The following is a 17,728-nucleotide window of genomic DNA, read 5'->3' as shown; positions in this document are numbered from 1 at the left end:
CTTGTCATTTAAAAGGAAAATCTCATATTGAAAGGTTTAAAAGAAAAGAATGTCAAACTAGGGGCATTAGAAAAAAGAATCAAAAGAATTGATAAAAAGAAAAGAATGCCAAACTAGGGGCATTTAGAAAAAAAATCAAAATAATTGACAGAAAAAAGAGAATATAAGACTAGGGGCATTTTGGGAAGTTGAGCCTTATATCTTTTCTTCCTAAACCATATCCTAAGCCCACCTATTAAGTCCTCCTGAATGCTAATTGACTCGGTTAAGGCGCAGGGAACTGAGAAGTTGTCGAGTTGGTTATACAAGATCATCAAGAAAAAAAAGAGAAGCCCGCTAAGTCGAAAACCTGAAAAGGCAACTTAGGCAAAATTTAGGGCATAACCATAAAAAAGAAAGTCTGCTAGGTTGAAAACCTGAAAAGGCGACCTAGGAAAAAATCAAGGCATCATCAGAAAAAGAAAAATAAAGCCCGCTAGATTGAAAACCTGAAGAGGCGATCTAGGCAAAAATTAAGGCATCATCAAATGGGAGGAAAGGTCCCATCAAGAAGAAAAATTCAGAAGGAAGCTTGTGCAGAAACTAGAAAATGCAGAACCATTCAAGCCACAATATTCGTTTTTCAGTCAAAAGTTCACATCCGACGAAGACAATGTTGAAATCGAAGAAATCAGAAGTCATCTTAAACATTGTAGGATATGGTTACTTGTTTAAGTGTTCGCTAATGGAAGATGTAGAATCATCAACCACTTTGAAGAGGAAGATCTTCTATTCTAATATTTATCAAGATTTTTTAAGTTCAGCTCAAGCATTTTTCAAAGGAAATTTGAAAAAAAATGATCAATTCTTTATTGCACATATGATAATTTTAAGAGTCTTAAATTTAAGAGAATGTCAGTTCTTCTATCTATCAAACATCAGAGTCCATATTTTTCAAGCATAATCTATTCCATTAGTCTTGTAGTCAAGTCCTATTTAAAGCCAACCTTGAAACTAGGGGCATTTTTGAAGCTCATTTAATTCCAAAGTTTTTGTTCTTAATCACATGATAAAAAGAAAATCATACAAAAACTTAAAAGTCCGACGAAGCCCAATGATAGTTACGAATCCAGATGCATGATAAGCCAATAAAGGTCTGATCTTTCAAACTTTGAGCTCGATTTTGAATCATAGAATGAATTAATAGGATTGTTTAAGTTCTTATAAATCTAAGCTCGAGAAACGTGACTTAGTAAGTTCGAGTCTAAGAAGCGAGATTTCAACTTTTTGAATCATAGAATGAATAGGCTTTTTGAAGTGCCTACAAACCTAAGTTCGAGTCCGAGAAACGAGACTCCAACTTTTTGAATCATAGAATGAATAGGCTTTTTGAAGTGCCTACAAACCTAAGTTCGAGTCCGAGAAACGAGACTCCAACTTTTTGAATCAAAGAAGGAGTAGGCTTTTTGAAGTGCCTACAAACCTAAGTTCGAGTCCGAGAAACGAGACTCCAACTTTTTGAATCATAGAATGAATAGGCTTTTTGAAGTGCTTATAAACCTAAGTTCGAGTCCGAGAAATGAGACTCTAACTTTTTGAATCATAGAATGAATAAGCTTTTTGAAGTGCCTATAAACCTAAGTTCGAGTCCGAGAAACGAGACTCCAACTTTTTGAATAATATATAGGTTTTTTGAAGTGCCTATAAACCTAAGTTCAAGTCTGAGAAACGAGACTCCAACATTTTGAATCATAGGCTTTTTGAAATGCCTGCAAACCTAAGTTCGAGTCCGAGAAACGAGACTCCAACTTTTTGAATAATATATAGGCTTTTTAAAGTGCCTATAAACCTAAGTTCGAGTCCGAGAAACGAGACTCCAACGTTTTGAATCATAGGCTTTTTGAAGTGCCTGCAAACCTTAACTCGAGTTCGAGAAACGAGACTCCATATTTAATAGGATTGTTTAAGTTCCTGTAAACCTTAGCTTGAGTCTGAGAAACGAGACTCCAGCTTTGTTTGAATCATATTGAATTAACAGGATTGTTAGCGTGGCTACAATAGGTTCGAGTTCGATAAACGAGACTCATACCTTTTCGTGCTCTAAAAAAGAATTTCAAATATGATTTAACGAAGTTCCTACATTGTTATGACTCCTATTACTTTATTGTTCAACCTTGCTATGATTGCTTTCGTTGCATAAGCACATTTCAATTTTGAATCATTATTGTCAGTGAGAGAAGATCTCTGGGACCTGACACATTTTTACTCAGTTTCACATAGTACACACACTCACACTTGCACTTTTTAGTCAAGGAGAATTCCTTAAAATTCAAGGATTTGACACTATCAGTGAGAGCTAACGCTCGAGGACTTGACAACGTTTTTATTCGGGGAGAGCTTGACCCTCAAGGATCCGAACGCCCTGACGAATTGCTAAATCAGGCTACAAAATGAACTGTCACTAGCTTTGGCATTCGGATATCGCACTATCTACCAAAATAGATTTTTCTATCTAGTTTGCTTCAACCCTCTGTAAAAGAGGGGCATCTGTAGACACCCCATTTTTGCATCCGCCTGATTAATCAACTCGTCAACCCGATCGCAATGATTCCCAATGATGGATGTGTATTCCATTACTTTATTTTGTTACCTAATATGTTTCAGAAATCCGGATGAGGTATTTCAAATTGACAAAACCTTAGAAACCACGCTACGCTAGGAAAATACAACTCCAGAAACATAGAAATCATCATCTTGCAGACCAAAAAGAAGCTTCACGATAAAAATCACTAAAAATGATCAAATTACCAAAATACCCCTAACATCAAAACAACCCTGGAACCTACATTACGTTTAGGAAAACCCATTCAAACACATAAAATAATGAATCAAAACCAAATAAATCATTTAACCAATTTTCACAGAATTTGACAAAATTACGAAAATGCCCCTCATAAAATTCACAACCATTTCACACAAAAAATTTCATAAATGACACAAACTAATATTTCCATTAAATTTCTTACGAAAAATCGATTCTAAAACATCCTAGAACATTAAAAATCGACTTAAAACGTGAAAAGTCCTCTCCGAGGGTAAAACAGTAATTTCAAAATTTTCATAATTAAAAAATTTAAATTAATAAATAAAACATTAAATAATTAAAGTGAAACATTAATGAAATTAATTTAAAATTTTGAACCAAAGAAATCGATCAATCGGGCTCTCAAGCAAAATTGTTGAGGGTTCGTGAGATATTTCTTTAAGGACCCCTCTATTTGGGGGTCCAAAGAATTAAAGAAATAATGGAAGAGGCTTCTCCAAAAATTTAAAGTCAATCAAACAAGACTAAGGTCAAGGTGTTAAAGTCAATCAAGTGAAACTGAAATTAAAGAAATAATGGAAGAGGCTTCTCCAAAAATTTAAAGTCAATCAAACAAGACTAAAGTCAAGGTGTTAAAGTCAATCAAGTGAAACTGAAGTCAAAATTAAAGTCAATTAAGCAAGACTGAAGTCAAGATATTAAAAGTCAATCAATTAAGACTAAAGTCAAAACATTAAAAGTCAATCAAATAAGACCAAAAGTCATAATAGAGTTCTAATTAAATAATAACTCAATCTAATAGAGTTCTAACTTAAAAACAATTCTACCTAAAATAATTCTAATTAAAACACAATTCTACCTAAAACAAGTCTAACTAAAACACAACTCTAATTAAATACTAACTCTATCCAAATCAACCCTTAAAAACATCTCAAAATCCACAACAAACTTGAAGAATTCAGATCCAAAAATAAGGAGATATCTTGCCTCGGAGATCCAAAATCAAATCCGGAGACAGAACGAAGCAAGGGAGTACAGTACAAGGAGTTATTTTTTGTCAGATCTGAGGGAACAAAATCCTTGCTATCGGAAAGGTATGAAATTTTTTTATTTTTATTTTTATCTAGGTTTTTAGTAAGGTGATTTATTTGGGAAGTTAGTAGAGACCGACTTTGGCCAGGCGGGGGTGGTGCCTAACACCTTCTAACCCCGTAACGTGATCCCCAGACTCTTTTTCTCTTTCGTAGATTAGTTTGCCTTTTTTAGAGTCAGTTTGGTTCCTAAACCTTAACAACTAGGTGGCGACTCCCAAACCTCAAGGGTCAAAAGCGGATCCGTGCACCCTGCGGATCGAGGGTGCTTTCACATGCGACTAAATATTTAATTGTTGAGCACATGCTTGGGTGGTTGATTGAGCAGCCCAACAGAGTAAAAATAAAAAGAACAAAAAAATAGTGATGCTAAATGAATGCTATTTTTGGCGAACATCCTTTTATCTTTTCTGCCCGTAGTGAAAAAACAAAAAAAACTTTCTTATTTGATCACCTTGTGACATTGAAAAACATGATCCGATGCAATGGAGTTGTATGGGACAAAATTATATGAACTTTCATTTTTTTTCTTTTTTAAAATAGTTATTTTTCTCCATTCAATTTTATTTTAAATATGAGTGCTTGGCCGTCCATTTTGAACACGTTGGATCAAGTTCGAAAAGTAATATTTTTTTAATTTCTTCTTTTCTTACTATCAATATTTTCATGAATCAAAAAGGCTGTGTTGTTGGATGGTCAATGTGATAATCAATGTGGGACTAACAACGCTTTTTAAGTTTTGAAATCTACAAAACTAAATATGTGGGCAACGTGCAAGAGAGAGAAGCTCTCTTTATTGCTGATGTCATTGCACCACATGTCAAACGTTCGTTGGGCTGTGAACAACATGCCATAGGGCCTCTGGGGCGTTGGCCAAAAACAATGTTTATTTAGCATTTCTCAAAAACAAAAAAATAACAAGCAAACAAAATTGATTAACGAGTTGTCTTGGAAGAGTCAACTAAAAACATTTTAAAATGAAAAAAAATTTAATTTTTTATTTTGTACAAAAGTCTTGTACCCAAATAATTAACTTTTTTGACATGTCTGGATGCATTTTTGAGCTCATGAAGAAAGCAGACATGTTGATTAAATATTTTGGGTGCCCTATTCATCTCAAAATTCATTTAAGTCCACTTGGAAACATTTTAGTTAACACGATGAATTTTAAAACTCTAGCTTAAACAATGAAATTGTTAGTGAATCCAAAGAATTTTTGACATGGGAGGGCACTGAAGCAATCAGTTTCAAATTTTTTAATTTGATGATGCCTCATGATTCAATGGTTTTACCTAGGGAAATTACTTTAAGGACCCTTGCGGAAGAGTTTCTTTCTAAATAGTCCATAAGTTTTGGGTGTTAGCTTGACATGACATTTAGTAAACATTTTCTTTCTAATTGGTCCCTTGTACTATTGAGTTCATAATTTTTATTGTCGAATACGACACTTTCTTAATTACTATCTAGTTCACCGATTTTATTAAATAAAAAGTGGTGAACTCAATACTAGTAAAAACCTCCCAATTTCAATTTTTAATACATGAAAAGATTGACTAAAAACTTGAGATAACGACTTGTTTAAGTAATTTCAATCTAAAAGAACCATTTTACATCGATTTTCATTCAAAAACAAAGAAAAAGTGAAAAAACCCCAAGTTTTTTATGTATATCTTCAAAAAAATTGAAAAAACCCTTGAAAATAATTTTTTCTTCTTTCTTAAATCCTTTATGACGAAATAGAATCTCCGAAACTTGATTGAGGTGTAAAAATCCAATTTTTGATGAATACAATGAGTTTGAATGGTTAGGGTATTCAATCGTGAGAAATATAGGAAATGAGGTGCATGGACCATTTAGTAGGAAAAATTTATTAAATGTCCTGTTAAGTAACCACTGAAAACTTTGGGACTATTTGGAAAGAATTCCCTCACCGAGGATCCTTTAACTAGTTTTCCCTTTCATCTAGGTAGGACGTCAATGGGGTAATAATGAAAGGAGGTTGCTAGATTAGAATATCAAAATATTTAACTTCCTCATAGGAAGACCATCTAACGGTTTGGATCTAAGGACAATAATTAAAATCAAAGTAAAAAAATTAAATCAACTATACTTATGCATTATTCTCATGTAACAATAAAAACATTTTCTAGAAATCACTAATAAATCTAATTCTTTTAAGGAACGTTCACCAAGAATGGGGTAGGTGAAATTGCAATGAGACAAGTTGGCTTAATTAATTAACAAGATTTTTTATTCTAAGTATTACAGGCTCTCCTTGAGATCTACACCATAAGAAACCTTAAATCATATAATACACAAGGGTCATAACAACTCAAAATTTAATATTTATTTTATTTATTCAATGGAGAGGAAAGTTCGTCCACCAATTAGGATGTTTTGTGAGAATTTTTTAGTCATCCTTAAAAAGAAGAGGAAAAATAGGAAATTGTCCTCAAGTTAGAAATTGAAGTGGGAAAAGGGAGAATAAAACATCGAATGCTTAGGTGTATATGTTATTGAAATTTGAGGAGAAGAAGAAGGCTTCCTTGTTTGATTCATCAAAGAAGGGAAAATGGCGATTCAATCATGTTTCAATGCAACATCTAATGAAAACATGTATTCTTCACCAATTCCTTTGATTGGCTTATATACAGCGGCGGCCACTTCAGTATGTTTTCTGTTTATGATTTGTGATCTATTAAATGGGTTGCATTATAGGAAGCCATGGATTCCTTGTCGATTCTTCTCACTCAACTCACTTACACTCACTCTTCTCGCCATAGCTACAAAGCTTCCTGTAGATCTCACTAGTTCAATGCCTTCTGCTCAAGATCAACTATCCAAACTTACTGGCACTGTCTTAATATGCATTTCGATGAGTTTTTTCTCATCTTCACTCTCAACTCAAAGTGATTCTGAATGTTTTTCCAATATCATCTCTTTGAGCATTTTCGTGGTTACTGTGATTGTCAATGTTTGTATACAGATTTTCACTGGTGTGATCTTCTCATTCCTTGTAGAACATGTCATAATTATGTCCTGCATGCTATTATTACTCTGGTTTTCGTGGTCCTTCTTCAAACTAAATCACCCTCTTGATATTTCCTTATATTCTGACACTAATGATCAACTTAAAAAGAGTAACTCTCAAAATTCAGAGAGTAAGAATATGGTACATAGATTGAAATTGTTTTATGTATCCCACTATAAAAACAACGCTGAGATGGAATTCGACGATAACGTATTTTGGATCGGTATGGGCATGTTGTCCACACTTTGTACATTGGTTCTCTCACAAGTCGCATTTCGATCGTTTTTCCTTATGGAGGTGGAGTTTCAATGTGGAATTTCTGCTTATAAATGGTCAATGTGGATGGTGATTTCAACTCAAATTTTCACTGTCCTAATAGGAAGTATAGCAAGTGTATTGAGATGGTGGTTTGGATTCAAAATCTTTGTAGAAATTAAATTTTCTGATGTTTACTTGTTCCCTTCTTCCTGGGTTTCATCGTCTTTAATAAAGCTCCGCAGTCTGGCATTCTTCAAAATCTCTAGAATGAGCCTCATGTTTATCTTACAAATGATCACAACGAATGGCCCGTGGATATTACACATATTGTCTATGGCATTGTTTCTCTTGGCTTATCTCTTATCTTTGGTGTTAATGGTGTGTTTGATGGCAACCTCTAAAGTTTGTTTTGGTAAACAAAGGAACAATGAAATAATCCATATGGATGTGGAAGAGTGGATACAAAGAAATGGTGAAAAAGAGATAAAGAGATTGATGGAGAAACATGAAAAGGATTATCCCACTCATCTAATCCAATTGCTTTCCCAAACTACTCCATCTGAAGAGTCAACTACTAATACGATGTCCAGTTCACATGAGAACAAATTCTCGTCTTTTATTGGTAATCATTGCAAGAGTTGCTATCGTTGCTCTACCAGATACTCTTATTTCTTCTCTAGTTCAAAGCTTAGATGAAACCTTCAAAATCATTTGTTTCATTGACGAGAAAGTGAATGCCACAGACACGGATTGCAAGAGGAGATGTGCAACGGCAAAAGAATTGTGGATGAACAGGAACAATGCTTGCCATTGGTTTCATACGAGATTCATTAAACCCACGGTTAAAAAATGTTATTCACCATCGTTTAAGAAATCTATGGAAGGAGGTTCTCGATTGCAACTTCAATTGGACATAAGTTGTGCACTTGGGATTATTAAAGAATTAAAAGTGACATCTGGTGAAACTTGGTGTTTCATTGATAAATATCTAGATCCAAGCGATGTTATAGACATCTTCTATGAGTTTATCATCGGACAAGAGCCTCAGAGAACATACACGTCAATCAACGAGTTATATGTTCACATGGAACACATATTTGTGGACATATTGCACTTTTTCCTCCCTCAACTCTCACTTGCCATATTCAAACATGTTCTCAAGGGTCCCATTACAGAACGTGAAGAAAGAGCAGGATTTGTCTTGAAATTCCTTTGCAAACTTGAACCGTTAGAGTATAAAATTCATTGGTCATTTCCGGATGGAACTGGCATTACTAGCTTTATAACCGTTGATCCTGCAATAGACACTCAGCGTATCGAACCAGTGGAACAAAATGTAGATGTTACTCATACAATGAGTGAAGATTGTGAAATTCTAGAACTTGTTTGAACAACATGTCATGTAAGTACATTTTTTGTTTTTAGTTTTAATTTTTAATTTTACTGTATTGGTTGAACAAATTTCTTCTTCTTTTCCTTAATTATGACGATCATTTAATTTGATTAGTTAGTTATCTAGTCCCATGGTAGACAAAGTCCTGGCATACATGTTGGAGAACATCGATGTTTTATGAGGCTTTACTACTTTGAGATCAGTTCGCTCGCTTCATTTTATTTCGAGTATGTCCAGGCTCGCATGATGTGCAAAGTATCATGTATTTATTTATTTTTTTTAATTTCTTTTTATTTGTGTTCATCATAGTTCCTATAGCTTTCCCTTGTTTTTTGGTCTAAAAGGGAACAAAATTAGGAAGCATATTTGAATATTTGTAATGTATACTTGGGTGATGTGAAATATTGGTAGTTTGTTTGTCTCTTAGCCATATATCCGAGTAGGAACTATGCTCTGATTGACGTTATTATGTGAGAGAAACCATGCTATCTGTGTGTGTGTTTGATTTATTTAATATTCAAATGATTAGTTTTATATATTTTAAAATTAGCTAAAAATGTTTTTTCTTTTAAATTACTCCAGATTCCTTGAGATCCATACCATAAGCAACCTTAAATTATATATATATAAAATATTTTTAGACATTTAAAATAAACAATTTTTTTATAAGATTAGTTGAATGGAAAGGAAGGTTCATCGACCAATTAGAATGTGTAATTGACTTTTACATGTTTTCCTTATAGAGAAATTCTATTGCCACACCAACTTTTAGTAATAGCACCTAAAGATGTGTGCTAATCTTCATTAATATCATATCATTGGAGTGCTCTTAGAAAAATTTGATGCGGCCTTAGATTCTCTCTTTTTATAATATACAATGATCAAAATACCCTAAAAGGGTACTTTGGGTTTATTGACTTTATCCAAAGGAACCCAATGCTTATGGCTATTATGAACTATTTTTTTTTGTTAGTAATCTTTGATGCTTATGGACTTACCAAGTCAAATAAAATTAAAACTTGAAATATATTTGAAACCTTCACATATTATAGAGAAACTAACTTTAATTTTTCTCGGTCAGACTTCATACATTAGTTTGATAAGAGGTAAATTGGCTCACGGTTCTTGATTCATATTTTGATCAAGTATTTGTGATCTTTAAGGTAGATTATATTTTGACTATCCTGTCAAGACACATATCCTACTTTTAGGTGGGGTGTTGAAAAATTTTCACTTACAATTATTAATTTTCTATTAAGGTGAATTAATAGATGCTAAATAAATAAAAAATCATATTTTATATGTATCACCGGTGATACACAATGAATTTCTTGTAATCCACCAAATTGTCATGGGCTCCTATAAGGAAAGTAAACCTAAATTTCTTATTGTACAGCCTGATCCAAACTATTGGTCCAAGTGAACCATATTATTTAAATTAGTTACTTTCTATAATTATTAGTGTATGTGGCACCATTTATTTATTATTATATTATTTTGAAGAAATCTAACATAGTTCAACAAATAGATGTTATTTTTAATGTAAATACTAGATGATTGAGGGGTAGTTTGACCAAAGGCATTTAAGTAGTTTCCATAAGTTTGTTTTGTGGTTGGAGAAACTGAAAAATAATATACATATCATAAGGATTGAAGAGTTTGAAGATGATTAATTTTTGTGAAAAGATCATGGTTTTGGTTACAAATTAAAAAAATAGCATTATTGCCATTTGTTAGTAATTTATTAGAGAAGATTGAGATCAAGAGGTGCATGTGATAAGTTTGGAACATAGCTGTATCCCAACTATTCTTGGAAGGTAGTTGGCCATTTGCCCTCACTCCACCCCATATATATATATATATATATATATATATATATATATATATATATATATATATATATATATATATATATATATATATATATAAAACTGTTTTGGTAAAAGTAAAGCATTAAGAAATTCAATATGCATGCGACTAAATATTTAATTGTTGCGCACATGCTTGAGTGGTTGATTGAGCAGTCCGCCATAGCAAAAAAGATAAAAGAAAAAAAAAAATAGTGATGCTAAATCAATGCTGTTTTTGGTCAATGTCCCTTTTTCTTTTCTGCCCAAAGTGAAAAAAAAACAAACTTTTTGATTTGATCACCTTGTGACATTCAAAAACATGATCCGATGCAATGGAGTTGTAGGGGACAAAATTATATGAACTTTCATTTTTTCTTCTTCTTTTAAATAGTTATTTTTCAGTGTTGAATTTTATTTTTAAATATGGGTGCTTGGCCATCCATTTTAAACAAGTTGGATTAAGCTCGAAAAATAATATTTTTTTAATTTTTTCTTTTCTTACTATGAATATTTTCATGAAATCTAAAAGACTGTGTTGTTGGATTGTTAGTGTGATAATCAATATGGGCCCAACGACTCTTTTTAAGGTTTGAAATCTACAAAAATAAAGATGTGGGCAACGTGCAAGAGAGAGAAGCTCTTTTTATTGCTGATGTCATTGCGACACATGGCAAATGTTTGTTGGGTTGTGAGCTGACATGTCATAGGGCCTCTGGGGCGTTAGTCAAAAACGACGTCATTTAGCATTTCTCAAAAAAAAAAAAAAAAAAAAAAAATGATTAACAAGTTGTCTTGGATGAGTCAAATAAAAACATTTTAAAATGAATAAATTTTTTAATTTTTTATTCTGTACAAAAGTCTTGTACCCAAAGAAATAACTTTTTTGACATGTCTAGATGCATTTTTGAGCTCATGAAGAAAGTGGACAAGTCGATTAAATATTTTGTGGAGTTGACTTAATGACTTGATTCAATTTAATTTTTGGGGCCTATTCACCTCAAAATTCATTTAAGTCCACTTGGAAACATTTTAGTTAACTCGATGAATTTTAAAACTCTAACTTAAACAATGAAATTGTTAGTGAATCCAAAGAATATTTGACATGGGAGGGCACTGAAACAACCATTTTCAAATTTTTTAATTTGATGGTGCCTCATGTTTCAACGGTTTTACCTAGGGAAAATTACTATAAGGACCCTTGCGGAAGAGTTTCTTTCTAAATGGTTCATAAGTTTTGGGTGTTAGCTTGACATAACATTTGGTAAATATTTTCCTTCTTAATGGTCCCTCATACTATCGAGTTCATAATTTTTATTGTCGAACTCGACGCTTTTTTAATTACTATCTAGTTTGCCAATTTTATTAAATAAAAAGTGGTGAACTCAACACAGGTAAAACCCTCCCAATTTCAATTTTTAAGTTTTTTCGACTAAAATACATGAAAAGATTGACTAAAAACTTGAGATAACGACTTGTTTAAATGATTTCAATCCAAAAGAACCATTATACATCGATTTTCATTCAAAATCTAAGAAAAAAGGTTAAAATCCCCATGCTTTTTACGTACATCTTCAAAAAATTTAAAAAAACCCTTGAAAATAGTTTTTTCTTCTTTCTTAAATCCTTTCTGACGAAATAGAATCTCCGAAACTTGATTGAGGTGTAAAAATCCAATTTTTGATAAATACGATGAGTTTGAACAGTTAAGGCATTCAATCGTGAGAAATATGAGAAATGATGCATGAACCATTTAGAAAGAAAATTTTATTAAATGTCCTGCCAAGTAACCACGCAAAACTTGGGGACTATTTAGAAAGAATTCCCTCTCCGAGAGTCCTTTAACTAGTTTTCCCTTCCATCTAGGTAGGACGTTAGTGGTGTAATAATGAAAGGAGGTTTGCTAGATTAGAATATCAAAATATTTATCTTCCTCATATGAAGACCATGTAACGATTTGGATCTAAGGATGATGAGTAAGCACAATAATTAAAATCAAAGTAAAAAAATTAAATCAACTATACTTATGCATCATCCTCATGTAACAATCAAATATTTTTCTAGAAATCACTAATAAATCTAATTCTTTTAACGAACATTCACCAAGAATGGGGTAGGTGAAATTGCAGTGAGGCAAGTTGGCTTAATTAATTAACAAGATTTTTTATGCTAAAGTATTACAGGCTCTCCTTGAGTTCTACACCATTAGAAACCTTAAATCATATAATACACAAAGGTCATAACAACTCAAAATTTAATATTTATTTTATTTATTCAATGGAGGGGAAAGTTCATCCGCCAATTAGGATGTTTTGGCAGAATTTTCTAATCATCTTTAAAAAGTAGGGGTAAAATAGAAAATTGTCCTCAAGTTAGAAAATCCATTCTGACGAAATAGAGTCTTCAATTGAGGTGTCAAAAATCCAATTTTTGGATGAATATGATGCGTTTGAATGGTTAGGGCATTCAATTATGAGAAATGTGGGAGATGAGGTCCAATGACTATTGAGAAAGAAAAGGTTTATTAAATGTCATGCCAAGCAACTGTTAAAAACTTAGGGATTATTTAAAAAGAATTCCCTTTGTGAGGGTCCTTTAACTAATTTTCCCTTTTATCTAGGGAGGATGTCAATGGGGTGATAATGAAAGGAGGTTGCTAGATTAAAATATCAAAATTATTGATATTCCTCGTATGAAAACCATTTAATGGTTTAGATCTAAGGATGATGAGTAAGGACAATAATTAAAATCAAAGTAAAAAAAATTAAATCAATTATATTTACACATCATTCTCAGGTAATAATTAAATCATTTTCTAGAAATCACTAATAAATCTAATTCTTTTAACAACCATTCACCAAGGATGTGGTAGGTGAAAAATTAATTAACAAAGGTTTTTTATTCTATAGTATTACAAGCCCTCCTTGAGATCTACACCATATGAAACCTTAAATTATATAATACATAAAGGTCATAACAACTCTGAATTTAATATTTGTTTTATTTATTATTATTTTTAGATGATTAAAACAAACGACAACTCTTTTACTAGATAATAATTGAATAGAGAGGAAAGTTCGTCCACCAATTAGGATAGCTTGCCAGAAATTTTTCAAACATACGATGACCATAGACCAAAATACCCTAAAAGGGTAGCTTAAATTCTTTGTCAACAAGCGTGGACAATCAAGAATTTTCAATCCATCCTTTAAAAGGTAGGGGTAAAATAGGAAATTTTCCTCAAGTTAGAAATTGAAGTGGGAAAAGGGAGAATAAAACATTGAATACTCAGGTGTATATGTTATTGAAATTTGAGGAGAAGAAGAAGGCTTGCTTGTTTGATCCATCAAAGAAGGGAAAATGGCGATCCATTCATGTTTCAATGCAACATCTGATGAAAACATGTATTCTTCACCAATTCCTTTGATTGGCTTATATACAGCGGCTGCCACTTCGGTATGTTTTCTGTTTATGATTTGTGATCTATTAAATGGGTTGCATAATAGGAAGACATGGATTCCTTGTCGATTCTTCTCACTCAACTCACTTACACTCACTCTTCTCGCCATAGCTACAAAGCTTCCTGTAGATCTCACTAGTTCAATGCCTTCTGCTCAAGATCAACTTTCGAAACTTACTGGCACTGTCTTAATATGCATTTCGATGAGTTTTTGCTCATCTTCACTCTCAACTCAGAGTGATTCTGAATGTTTTTCCAATATCATCTCCTTGAGCATTTTCGTAGTAACTGTGATAGTCAATGTTTGTATACAGATTTTCACTGGTGTGATCTTCTCATTCCTTGTAGAACATGTCATAATTATGTCCTGCATGCTATTATTACTCGGAGTTTTGTGGTCCTTGTTCAAAACTAATCACCCTCTTGATATTTCCTCATATTCCAACATTGATGATCAACTTCAAAAAAGTGACCCTCTAAATGTAGAGAGTAAGAATATGGTACATAGATTGAAATTGTTTTATGTATCCCACTATAAAAACAAAGCTGAGATGGAACTCGACGATAACATAGTTTGGATCGGTATGGGCATGTTGTCCACACTTTGCACACTGGTTCTCTCACAAGCCGCATTTCGATCGCTTTTTCTTAAGGAGGTGGAGTTTCAATGTGGAATTTCTGCTTATAAATGGTCAATGAGGACGGTGGTTTCAACTCAAATTTTTACTGTCCTAATAGGAAGTATAGTTAGTGTATTGAGATGGTGGATTGGATTCAAAACCCTTGCAGAAATTGAATTTTCTGATCTTTACTTCTTCCCTTCTTCCTGGGTTTCATCGTCTTTAATAAAGCTCCGCAGTTTGGCATTCTTCAAAATTTCTAGAATAAGCCTCATGTTTATCTTACAAACGATCGCAACAAATGGCCTGTGGATACTACACATATTGGTCTTGGCATTGGTTTCCTTGGGTTATCTCTTTTCTTTGGTGTTAATGGTGTGTTTGATGGCAACCTCTAAAGTTTGTTTTGGTAAACAAAGAAACAATGAAATAGTCCATATGGATCTGCAAGAGTGGTTACAAGAAAACGGTGAAAAAGAGATAAAGAGATTGATGGAGAAACATGAAAGGGATTCTCTGACTCATCTAATCCAATTGCTTTCCCAAACTACTCCATCTGAAGAGTCAACTACCAATACAATGTCCAGTTCATCACATGAGAACAAATTCTCTTGTCTTTTATTGGTAATCATTGCAAGAGTTGCTATTGTTGCTCTACCAGACACCCTTATTTCCTCTCTAGTTCAAAGCTTAGATGAAGCCTTCGAAATCATTTATTTCATTGACGAGAAAGTGAATGCCAAAGACACGGATTGCAAGAGGAGATGTGCAACGGCAAAAGAATTGTGGATGAACAAGGACAATGCATGCCACTGGTTTCATACGAGATTCATTAAACCCACAATTAAAAAATGTTATTCACCATCGTTTAAGAAATCTATGGATGGAGGTTCTCGATCACAACATCAATTGGACATACGTTGTGCACTTGGGATTATTAAAGAATTAAAAGTGACATCTAGTGAAACTTGGTGTTTCATTGACAAATATCTACATCCAAGCGAAGTTATAGACATCTTCTATGAGCTTATCATCGGACAAGAGTCTCAGAGACCATACACATCAATCAATGAGTTATATGTTCACATGGAACACATATTTGTGGACATATTGCACTTTTTCCTCCCTCAACTCCCACTTGCCATATTCAAACATGTTCTCGAGGGTCCCATTATAGAACGTGAAGAAAGAGCAGGATTTGTCTTAAAATTCCTTTGCAAACTTGAACCGTTAGAGCATAAAATTCATTGGTCATTTCCGGATGGAACTGGCATGACTAGCTTTATAACCGTTGATCCTGCAATAGACACTCAGCCTATCGAACCAGTGGAACAAAATGTAGATGTTACTCATACAATGAGTGAAGATTGTGAAATTCCATAACTTGTTAGAACAACATGTCATGTAAGTACATTTTTTGTTTTTAGTTTTAATTTTTAATTTTACATTATTGGTTGAAGAAATTTCTTCTTCTTTTCCTTAATTATGACGATCATTTATTTTGATTAATTAGTAATCTATTCCCATGGATCCTTCTTCAGGTTGTGGCGTGTGCATGCTTATTTAATAGACAGAGTCCTAGCATACATGTTGGAGAACATCAATGTTTTATGAGGCTTTATTACTTTGAGATCAATTCGTTCACTCCATTTTATTTCAAGTATGTCCAGGTTCGCATGTTGTGCAAAGTGTCATGTATTTTTTATTTTTATTTTAAATTTCTTTTTATTTGTGTACATCATAGTTCCCATAGCTTTCCCTTGTTTGGTCTAAAAGGGAACAAAATTAGGAAACATATTTCAATATTTGTAATGTATAATTGGGTGATGCTAAATATTGGTAGTTTGTTTGTCTCTTAACCATATATCCGAGTAGGAACTATGCTATGATGGATGTTATTAAGTGAGGGAAACCATGCTATGTGTGCGTGTGTTTGTTTAATTTCTTTCAAATATATAAATAAGAGTTATTTAATATTTAAATGATTAGTTTTATATATTTTAAAATTAGTTAAAAATGTTTTTTCTTTTAAATTACTCCAGATTCCTTGAGATCCATACCATAAGCAACCTTAAATTATATAATATACAGAGGATATAACAACTTTAAATTTAATATATATATATATATATTTAGATATTTAAAATAAACGTAATTTTTTTATAAGATTCATTGAATGGAAAGGAAGGTTCATCAACCAATTAGAATGTGTAATTGACTTTTACAAGAATTTTTTTTCTTTATAGAGAAATTCTATTGCCACACCAACTTTTACTAAAAGCACCCAAAGATGTGTGCTAATCTTCATTAATATCATCTCATTGGGGTGCTCTTAGAAAAATTTGCTGCGGCCTTGGATTCTCTGTTTTATAATATACAATGATCAAAATACCCTATCTGGACTTACCAAATCAAATTAAAATTTGAAATATGTACTTTAACTAATTATATCCAAAGGAACTCCTGCACAAGTAAATTAAATTTGGGAAGCAAACCATTTTAGATATAATTAGAAATGTGCTGAAATTGCCTTCCATCTGGACTTACCAAATAAAATTAAAATTTGAAATATATTTGAAACCTTCACATATCATACGGAAACTAACTTCAATTTTTCTCAGTCAGGCTTCATACATTAGTTTGATAAGAGGTAAATTGGCTTACGGTTCTTGATTCATATTTTGATCAAGTATTTGTGATCTCTAAGGTAGATTATATTTTGACTATCCTATCAAGACACATATCCTACACTTAGGTGTGGTGTTGAAAAATTTTCACCCACAATTATTAATTTTCTATTAAGGTGAATTAATAGATGCTAAATAATAATAAAAAAATCATATTTTATATATATCACAAATATTTAATTATTAAAAATAGATTATTTTGTTTCAAAAATAATTAAAACAGGATGACTTGGCTAAATTTTCATAAACTTGGCCAATATTTTCAAAATATCATTAGGTGATTCATTTTGGATCTTGAGTGAGTCAATTTTACCAGTGATACACAATGAATTTCTTGTAATCCACCAAGTTTTCATGGGCTCCTATAAGTTTCAAAACCATGGCTTACGAACACTCAGAAATATTGCTATGTGATCCACTTTGGTTCTTTATTTCAAAAAAGAAGGAAAGTAAACCAAGTTCCTTCATGATGAATGTAAGTGTTTTTTCTATAGAAGTCATTGAGATGCTAATTATAGATAATAAGTAGTTATTGTCA

General features: G+C 32.5%; 1 protein-coding gene across 1 annotated transcript; it reads left to right on the top strand.

Annotated features, from left to right (window-relative positions):
• The first annotated feature begins 13,783 nt into the window (after window positions 1–13,783).
• LOC147405816 (uncharacterized) lies at window positions 13,784–15,515 on the top strand. Its single transcript, XM_086437508.1, has 2 exons — window positions 13,784–15,392; window positions 15,505–15,515. The coding sequence occupies exons 1-2, from the start codon at window positions 13,784–13,786 to the stop codon at window positions 15,513–15,515; spliced, it is 1,620 nt and encodes a 539-aa protein (XP_086293634.1).
• The last annotated feature ends 2,213 nt before the right edge of the window (window positions 15,516–17,728 follow it).

This window comes from Akebia trifoliata, chromosome 3 (assembly GCF_017979445.1).
Source record: "Akebia trifoliata isolate Shusen 1 chromosome 3, ASM1797944v1, whole genome shotgun sequence".
NCBI classification, from domain to species: domain Eukaryota; kingdom Viridiplantae; phylum Streptophyta; class Magnoliopsida; order Ranunculales; family Lardizabalaceae; genus Akebia; species Akebia trifoliata.
The sequence above is the reverse complement of the archived record's forward strand: the minus strand, read 5'-3'. Positions and strand labels throughout refer to the sequence as shown.

Bases quoted from the DNA above. Each gene is read 5' to 3' on its own strand.
- LOC147405816 (XM_086437508.1), top strand. From the start codon at position 13,784: ATGGCGATCCATTCATGTTTCAATGCAACATCTGATGAAAACATGTAT.